Genomic DNA, 9,785 nt, shown 5'->3' on the forward strand with positions numbered 1-9,785 from the left:
CTGCTTCCAGCTCTGGGGCCCCCAGCATAAGAAGGACCTGGAGCTGCTGGAGAGGCTCCAGAGGAGGCCACCAAGAGGAGCAGAGGCTGCAGAACCTCCCCTGTGGGGCCAGGCTGGGAGAGCTGGGGCTGTGCAGCCTGCAGAAGAGAAGGCTCCAGGCAGACCTCAGAGCTGCATTTCAATATCTAAAGAGGTTCAAGGAGAACTGGGAAGGGACTTTGGCCAAGGGCTGGGAGTGCCAGGCTGAGGGACAATGGCTTTGAGCTGGGAGAGAGGAGATTGAGAGTGGAGAGGAGGAAGAAAATGTTGAGAGTGAGGCTGGGGAGACTCTGGCACAGGCTGCCCAGGGAGGCTGTGGCTGCCTCCTGCCTGGAGGTGTTCAGGGCCAGGCTGGATGAGGCCCTGAGCAGCCTGTGCTGGTGGGAGGGGTCCCTGCCCCTGGCAGGGGCTGGAGCTGGCTGAGCTCTGAGCTCCCTTCCAAGCCAGCCCTGCTGTGATTATGGAGTCAGATCCTAGCCAGTGCCTCAGAACAGGCTTCCTGCCCTCTTCCCTATGAGCCTCCTTCCCTGAGGGAGGCCCTGAGCAGCCTGGGCTGCTGGGAGGGGTCCCTGCCCCTGGCAGGGGGTTGGAGCTGGGAGGTGCCTTCTGTGACTTCTGTGATTTCATGATTCTGCCCTTTCACAAAGCCACATCCAGGTACAGCACCAATGGAAATCTCTGAGGCTAAAACACTCTCTCCTCACAAGCAAAAAGCCAAAGCAACACAAAACCACATCAGGCTTCAAGCTGCCAACTTTCAAGCAGGAGAAGCAGTCAGAGGAAAATCTGCAAGCAGATGCAAACTCTTGATACCATTTCATGGCAAAATTCATTCCCACAGGGCAGGCAACTCTGAATGTCCCAATTGTTCCAGAATCAAATCAGTCTCAGTTCTTGCAATGAAAACAAACAGAGAAAATAGGAAACTTGGTGGCCAGGAGTGACCCTCCCTCAATGGGACAAAATTCCTAAGGAAGCCACAGGTGGTTTGAAAGGAGCAGGAATGCAAATGAAAGCCTCCAGAGCTGCTTTGGACTGTGGGTACAAGGTGAGCAGTGCTGGCTGCACATCCAGCCCTGGGTAACTCCTGGTGCCACAGCCAGAGGGGACACCTTCTGCACAGCAAAAGAGGGGAGGGGCAGCTGAAGGGCCTTTTGGGGGGAGCTGTTTAAATTCTGCTGGTTGGAGAAGCACAAGGCCCAGCCTTCTGGCTTCTGTGTTCAGAGAGAACACCAAGGCTGATGTCCAGACAAGCCCTGCAGTCACACAGCACAGCTCTCATAACCTTTCACTCCTTCTCCTCCTTGAATGCTTCACTGTCCAGAGACAACTTGGGAGCCAAGAGCCAAACTCTTCCTTTCTCTCTTCCCCTGTGGTCAAATAGATTCCAATTCCACTTCAGAACACACTCTGCTGGCATCCTCGAGGCGCTGCTCCAAGAGACTGAACTAAGGCCACAACATCCTCCAGGTGCCTCCACGTGCCCTGCTTTGTGCTTCTCCTTTGCCCCCAACACCTTAGCTTACATCTGCACAAAAACTCACAAAAGCTGCCCTGAAATAAGCCCTGAACAGCTGCACTGGGCCAGTGCTGTGTGACATCTGTTGTCAGTGGCACTGAGGCTCCCTCAGCACCAAGCTGTGTGGTGCAGCTGGAGGGAAGGATCCATCCAGAGGGACCTGGGCAGGCTGCAGAGCTGGGCCCAAGCTAACCTCAGGAGCTTCTACAAGGCCAAGGGCAAAGTCCTGCAGCTGGGTCAGGACAGTCCCCAGCACAGATCCAGGCTGGGTGAGGAGTGGCTGAGAGCAGCCTGGAAGAGAAGGCCTTGGGGCTGTCAGTTGGTGACAAAGTCCCCAGGAGCCAGCACTGGTCCCTGGCAGCCCAGAGCCAGCTGAGTGCTGAGCTGCAGCCAGAGCAGGGAGAGCAGCAGGGCTTGAGGAGGGCAGAGTTAGACTGGAGAGGAGGAAGAAATTGTTGGCAGTGAGGCTGGGGAGAGCCTGGCACAGGCTGCCCAGGGAGGCTGTGGCTGCCTCCTGCCTGGAGGGGTTCAGGGCCAGGCTGGATGAGGCCCTGAGCAGCCTGTGCTGGGGGGAGGGGTCCCTGCCCACGGGCAGGGGGCTGGGGCTGGCTGAGCTTTGAGCTCCCTTCCAACCCAAACTGTTCAGGGGATCTATGAATAACGAAGATGTCAGAGCAGCAGCTTCATTCTTCCAGTTGCATCATTTTACACCACAGCTCAGGAACTCCAGCATCTCATTGAGCAATTCCCTGCCTGACCTCTATACTCTCAAAAAGAGGACCAGAGTTCATAGAATCACAGAATGGGATGGGTTGGAAGGGACCTTAGAGATCATCTAGTTCCAAACCCCTGCCCTGGGCAGGGACACCTCCCACTAGACCACTTTCAACACTGCCAGGCTTGGAGACTCCACAATTTCTCTGGGCAACCTCACCACTTTCATGGGAAGAATTCCTCCCTAATGTCTGATCTCAGTCTAGATTACCCCAGTTTGAAGCCAAGATCCCTCACTCTCTCACCCCATGCCTTTGTCCAAAGTTCCACCCCAGCTCTCCTGTAGCCCCCTTCAAACAATGGAAGGCTGCTCTAAGGTCTCTCTGGAGCCTTCTCTTCTCCAGGCTGAACAAAGCTGAAGATTCCAAACCCCCTTATTCTGCCTGCCCCAAAGACAACCTTTACTGCTGCTGAAAGGAAGACAAGGCAATGGAGCTTCCCCAGCTCGAGCTATGTACAGAGATAAATAACAGATCCTACATCAGCTGATACTCATGGAACAGAACCACAGCATGGGCTGGGCTGGAAGGGACCTCCACAGCTCAGCCAGTCCCAGCCCTGCACCCAGCAGGGACATCCCTCACTGGATCAGGCTGCCCAGAGCCCTGTGCAGCCCCTCCTGGAACAGCTCCAGGGATGGAGCCTCAGCCACCTCCCTGGGCAGCCTGCTGCAGTGCCACACACCATTGTCTTATTAAGCAGGAACATCTTGAAACAGATACCAGGATCTGAGAGTCTCAGACCACAGACAACTGCAGCTGGAGTGCCCTATAGCATCTGGAGGCAGAGCTGTTCACTGCAGCAGCAACCAGCTTCACCCTGTGAAGTGAAGACAACTCTGCAGCTGATTCACAGGTCTGAAACTCCTTCTCCCTGCGGACTGTCCCTATCCAGCTGATCTTACACAACATGCTCAAAGCATGGAATCACAGAATGGTAGAGGTTGGAATGGACCTCTAGAGATCATCCAGTCCAAGCCCCTGCCAGAGCAGGGTACCCAGGGCAGGGCACATCCAGGTGGGGCTGGAAAGTCTCCAGAGAAGGAGGCTCCACAACCTCTCTGGCAGCCTGTTCCAGGCCTCCAGCACCCTCACACCAAAGAAGTTTATCCTGATGCTGAGGTGGAACCTCCTGGGTTCCAGCTCATATCCATTGTTCCTTGTCCTATCACTGGGCACCACCAAACAGAGCCTGGCCCCTTCCTGCCCCCCACCCCTCAGATATTGATAGACATTGATCAGATCCCTCTCAGCCTTCTCCTCTCCAGGCTCAACAGCCCCAGGGCTCTCAGCCTTCCCTCCTCACACAGCTGCTCTAGGCCCTTCAGCATCCTCACAGCCTCCCCTGGACTCTCTCCAGCAGTTCTCTGTCTCTCCTGACCTGGGGAGCCCAGAACTGGACACAGTATTCCAGATGTAATCTCACCAGGGCAGAGTAGAGGGGGAGTAGAACCAACCTTGCCCTGCTGACCACACTCCTCTAGATGCACCCCAGGACACCACTGGCTTCTTGGGCACATTGCTGTCCCATGGAGAACCTATGGTCCACAAGGATACCAAGGTCCTTCTCCTCAGAGCCGCTTTCCAGCAGGCCAATCCCTCCCCTGTCCTGCTGCAGGAGTTCTTCCTCCTCAGGTGCAGCAGTCTACCCTTGCCCTTGATGAACTTCATGATGCTCTTTCCCAACTCTCCACCATACCCAGGTCCCACTGGATGGCATCACAGCCTGAGGGGATGTCTGCAACTCCTCCCAGTTTGGTATCATCAGCAACCTGCCTGAGGGTCCACTCTGTCCCCTCATCCAGTCAATAAGATGATGTTGAACAAGACTGGAGCCAGTCCTGACCCCTGGGCAACACCAGTAGCCACAGGCCTCCAACTGGACTCTGCACCACTGATCACAACCCTCTGAGCTCTCTTGATCAGCCACTTCTCAAGGCACCTCACTGTCCACTCTCCTGACCTGCACTTCCTGAGCTCACCTAGGAGGATGCTATGGGAGACCATGTCCAAAGCCCTGCTGAAGTCAAGGCAGACACCATCCACTGCTCCCCCTGCATCTCCCCATTCAGTCACCCCATCACAGAAGGCCATCAGCCTCAGGCAAAAATTTAATCAGCTAAATGAAACATCCTGCAATGACTCTGACCCTCAACACCCTGACCAACCCTTCAGCCTCCCCACACTCCCCAGCCCAGTTCCTCAGCTATTTTCAGTGCTCAGTGAACAGCAACCCCAAGGATGCAATGCTGAGGAGCTCCACAACCTGATTCTCCCAAGAAAGATCTAAACTGCAAGAACTGTTGGCTCAGGATCTCCTACCAAACAGCTCCACTGAACAACACTTTGTGGGGCAGGCTTCCCGTGTTCTCACCACAGCTGTTTGATCACCCAGAGTCTCCAGAGCTGCTCCAAATAGCCCTCAGCTCTCTCACCAGACTTTCCATGGCCTAAACCAACGGGGGCAGGAGTCTCCAGAAGTATTTGCTCCAGTGCAGGAGTCACAGCTGTGGCAGATGGCACATCTTTAACTCCTTCAGAAAGTCCCAGCCATCCAAAGAACACCTGGAAGGGCTTTGGCCTGCTGGAGCCCCAGCCAACATCCTGATGAGCTGCTCCTGCCCTAAGGAGCTGGCAGTGCTGGGGGACACATCCTGCTGGAAAGCAAGTGTGGAACATGAAACATCCCCTACCGTCTCTGAACACACCAGACTCCACTAGGAGGAAAACCTCTCTGTACCAACTCATCACAGCCCTTCTAACACACCCCAGGATGCTTATGCTACCATAGTTCTTCTCTTGAAGCTATCTGACTTGTTCACAGAGGTCTTGAACACAAAACACCAACTATTTCCTCCAAGTGCTGTGGACTTTTCCAGACACAGCAACTGCCATGAGAACTCCTGAACTTACAGAAGCCAACTGTTTACCAGGGGCTTAGGTTGAAGAGGCAAGGGGAAAAACACAAGCTAAGAGGATTTCTGAGATTGAAAAGAAATGAAGTTGCCACAATAGCTTCTTTCTCCAGGCATTTAAAACCAGTTATTGTTCCCCACCTCAAGATGGCAGGTTGCTTCCACACAGCAAAACCCACAGCTCACATCAAACTCAACCTTCTCACAGAGGTCCTTCCAGGGCATCACAAAGACTGATGTTGATTCCTGCTTTGCCAAAGAGAGAAACAACTCCTTTTAACTCTGCACTGCTGGCTAAACTTTAACCAGAAGCAGAGCTGCACTGGACATTCTCTACAGGCCACGTGTGTACAGCGGAGGAGAGGTTTTGTAACCTCTGTTTGCTGTTCTGCTGCCAGCCCTCAGCATAACAATAAAGGATAACACATTCCCAGAAACAGCCTGCAGAAGAGAATGCTCCAGGGAGACCTCAGAGCAGCCTTCCAGTACCTGAAGAGCTCCAGGAGAGCTGGGAGGGACTTTGGACAAGGGCTGGGAGTGCCAGGACGAGCAGGGACAGATTTAGAATGAGCAATGGAAAGAAATTGTTGAGAGTGAGGCTGGGGAGACTCTGGCACAGGCTGCCCAGGAAGGCTGTGGCTGCCTCCTGCCTGGAGGTGTTCAGGGCCAGGCTGGATGAGGCCCTGAGCAGCCTGTGCTGGTGGGAGGGGACCCTGCCCATAGCAGGGGCTTGGAGGAGATGATCTCTGAGGTCCCTTCCAAACATTCTGTGGTTCTACAGTACGAGTAATTTTGAAACATCTCTGGATGAAACGACTCTGATTTGAAATGCAATAGTAACAAACACCCCATGCCCCAAGGACAATTCATGCCATTTGGAGCGGTGACTCCGTGCTCTGGAAGTATCAGCTCAAACTTCACAATTGGTCAGGACTCGGAATCCTAGAACTGTTGAGGTTGGAGAAGGCCCTGGAGATCACCAAGTCCAAGTACTCACCTAGAGCTCACAGACCCAGCACTGCTGCTAAGCCACCACTTCCAGCATTTCCTCCTTGATTCAAGAGGATTTATGACGGTGACTCCTGGCAGAGCCTCACATCATGCTAGCAGCAGGATGAAAACAGTCCCTGAATCAAGGACAGACTGACTGAAATGGCACTGGAGCACAGCTGAGGGCTCCTACCCAGCACACTGCCCCCTTGTCAAAGCAGCAAGTGTTCCCCCCTGCCACGTCCTGCACTTCAACATCACCAAGGGTGTCACCAGCTTCAGGTTCTCCCAGGCAGATCCAAAGCCATTTCTCAGTTTTGCTCAAATGTGGGTTTTATTTCACACTGCATCTCCAGTTCCAAACTCTTGCAACCATCCTGCCACAAGAATTCTCTGTTCACCTTCTGTGTTCCATTGAAGCAAGCTGAGACACAGGCTTGCAGGCTTAGGAAGTCCTCTGGTACAGGACAAGCAACAGGCGACCAACCTGTTGGGAGTTCACTAAAAGTCATTCTGGCCTGAGACAATCCTTCAGCAATTACTTAAACAAGAATTATCTCAGCTCCTGCCAGGCTTTAAGAGCCACACATACAACACTTGTGCAGCACTGGACAGTCCCAGCTTACAACACTGCTCTGCTGTGGCTCCTTCACACCCTGCACCAGCAGGAGACTCCTCCCCTGACCCAACCATCGTTTTGGTTTATCTCAGTGAAAGCAGAGCTGAGTGAACCCCCTGGCTGGAGCAGGTTTCTCTTCATTTCAAGCCACAGAAATCAAACCACTCTCAACAACACCACATACAGAGCAAGGGCTCAGCTCCGCAGCAAAATCCTTTCACAGCCAAAGAACTCAAGATCTTTCTGACACTCCAGACTTCCCAGAAGCTTCAGCCCTGCAGAAGTTCCAGCACATCCCATCCTGCAGAGATGTGTTCACGTGTTCTTAAGATAAGCACATCAAAACACTTCTTTAAGAGGTAAAAGTCCCTTCAAGTCAGGCTGAGGGAGTGAGGGTTCTCAGGAACAGAACTAAAACCACGGAGAGCCTCTGCCCAGCACATCTGAGCCCCTTCTAAAAGGCCAACTGAGGCATCCAGAGCAAGCTCACAAAAGAGTCCCATACCACCCCATGGTAGGAGGCAGAACAAAAGCAGCAGCATTAACCTTTACAGCCAGGGCTCTTTAGCTAATTGCTAAAGCCCAGCACATTTGTGGAAGAGTTTTTCCATGCTTGTTAAGGAAAGTGACTATCGATGGGGCCCATCACCACCAGAGAAGAACCACTCCCTCTGAAACCAGGTGAGCCAACACCAAGCTCCACGTTGCTTGCCCAGTCTGGCTGTGATCTCTTCCTAGGAGTTCCAAACACGAAGTTATTTATCTCTTAGAAAATACTCTTTTCTATCAGAGTTTATGAAGTAAACGCCAGAAAACCCTCAGCTTGCTCTCTCTTAAGACTCCAAGGAGTCACACGGGAACATGTCCAGGTGGGCCCCACGGTTTGCTCCTTCTCTCCTGCCCAGGAGATGCCAGTGGGGAGATGATGTGGGTCAGGGATGCCTGGGCTACGGGGTGGGAGCCGCGACGCCCTCATACTCAGAATAAGCAACGCAGAATTCACACCTACACAGAGCTGCAAGCGACAACACAGAGCCATGAGGTCAGCAGAAACTGGTCTGTTCTTCTGCCCTAATGACAGTCCTAATACCCACGGGAGGTGTGGAAAGGTGGCCCAGTAAAAGAGGCCCTAGGGTGATGTCCTGCCAGCCTCGGCCACGCTGCCGGCTTTTCGGCACTCCGCGACACAGCACCAACTGCGCTCGGCTGCCGGGGCCGCCACGCCGGGGCTGCCACGCCGGGGCTGCCGGCTGCGGCCGAGCACAACCCACAGGCGCGGCTCTGACGCCCACCCGCGGGGGGACCACGCGGGGCGCGGAGCAGCGCAGGGAGGTCGGGCGGCGAACGGACCCCGGCCCTCTCCGCACGGGTGCTGCCGGTAAGGCACCGCCACGTTCGCTCCCGGCTTGCGCAGGACGGCAGGCTCGCTCCAGAACGGCGCTGCTAGGGCAAGGCAAAAGGCAGGCTCCGTGCCCGGCATGGAGGGTCCTGGCGCTCCCCGCCACCGGGCAGCGCCCGCGGGACTGCACCCGGGCCGGGCCCCCGCGGGCCGGCCGGTTCCTCCCCGCCGCCCGTCCCGCTCCCGGCGACGGCCTAGAGCCTTACACGGGGCGGGGGGGATCGCTCGTCTTCCTCCCCCCCCTCCGCAGCTCCGCCAAGAGTTTGTTGAGCGACACCCGACACCCACCGCTCCAAACCCCGGAGAAATCCCTGCCCCAGACTGCGGGGCACGGGAGCCGGGGGGCGACTTTTGTTTCACCTTCGGCAGCCGCAGGCGCCCACCTGAGCCACCCCCGGGGGAACGGCGCAGCCCCCCCGGCCCAGCGTCCCGGGAGAAGAGCGAGGAGAGGCCTCCTCTTCCTGCGCCCCCCCTCTGCGGCCGAGGGAGACGAGGAGCAAGAGTTTGGCTCGGGCTGGGGGGGCACAGGGTCGCGCACCCAGCTGCCGTCCTCCTCCCGCCCCGTCCCGTCCATGTGCGCGTCCTCGCCCCCCCGCCCCGCCGCAGCCCGTCCCGCCACCGCCCCGCCGGCGGAGCGCGGGGGAAAGTTTGCCCAAGTCCGACAACAAAAGGGAGAGCGGCTCTCGCCTGCCCGCCGCCCCGGGCCCCGCGCCCCCCGGCAGCTCACCCGCGGCCGAGCCCGGCTCGCAACGAAGCACCGAGGCGGCCAGAAGCCGCAGCAGCAGCAGCAGCGGGAGCGGCGGCGCCGCCGCCTCCATGTTGTGCCGCCGCAGCTGCCGGAGCGCACCCAGCGTCTCAGGCGGGCTCCATGCTCGGGGCGCTGCGCTCGGCGAGGAGGGAGGAGGCGGGGAAGGGGCAGGCGCTGGAGCCGACCCTCCCTCCCGTCCTCCTCCTCCTCCTTCTCCTCCTCCCGCCGCCGGGGAGGGGGTGGGAGGCTGCTGGCCTCCGCAGCCCGGGGCGGAGCCGGAGCGCGGCGTCCCGCCGCAGCCACCCCACGCGTGGGTACACCTGGCCCGGGGGGGCATTTCAGGGGTGCTTCGTGACGATTGTTTTTTCTCTCGTTCCTTCAGCAGCAGCTGTTCCAGAAGCAGGCAGGAGGCTCACAAAGCAGCCTTCCTCCGGCGGGTCCCGAAGTTCAGCGGGGACCCGCTCCTCTCCAGGGAAAAGGCTGGCTGTTTGCTTCCCAGAGGGAGCTTTCGCCTTCCTCCTGCCACTCAAACAAAGGTCTGACCCAGCCGCGCTCCCGCCAGACCTGACCTGGCAAAGAAAGGCGCATTCGGCAGCAAGCCTTCCGCACCCTGCGTTCCGCCGGCTCACCTGAAGGCATCGGCGCTGGGGAAGCGGCAGGAGCTCTGACCCGGGACGGGAGGCTTTTGCGGTGCTGGGGGCGGGCTGGAGAGGGCTGAGCAGCTCCTATCCTGCACCTTCCCCACGGCAGGGACCGTCCATACGTCCCCGGCAGGGAGAAAAA

At 57.0% G+C, this 9,785-nt stretch overlaps 1 protein-coding gene across 1 annotated transcript in view; it reads right to left on the reverse strand.

The window, feature by feature from the left end:
• The window catches only part of LRP5 (LDL receptor related protein 5), a 133,216-nt gene extending 124,077 nt beyond the window's left edge, over positions 1-9,139 (reverse strand). Inside the window, exon 1 of the mRNA XM_054171777.1 lies at positions 8,982-9,139. Coding sequence (XP_054027752.1) covers positions 8,982-9,072 — 91 coding nt within the window. The 5' untranslated portion in view covers positions 9,073-9,139. The remainder of the gene's footprint in view (positions 1-8,981) is intronic.
• Positions 9,140-9,785: the final 646 nt, after the last annotated feature.

Source organism: Dryobates pubescens, chromosome 22 (genome assembly GCF_014839835.1).
Source record: "Dryobates pubescens isolate bDryPub1 chromosome 22, bDryPub1.pri, whole genome shotgun sequence".
Taxonomy (NCBI): Eukaryota; Metazoa; Chordata; class Aves; order Piciformes; family Picidae; genus Dryobates; species Dryobates pubescens.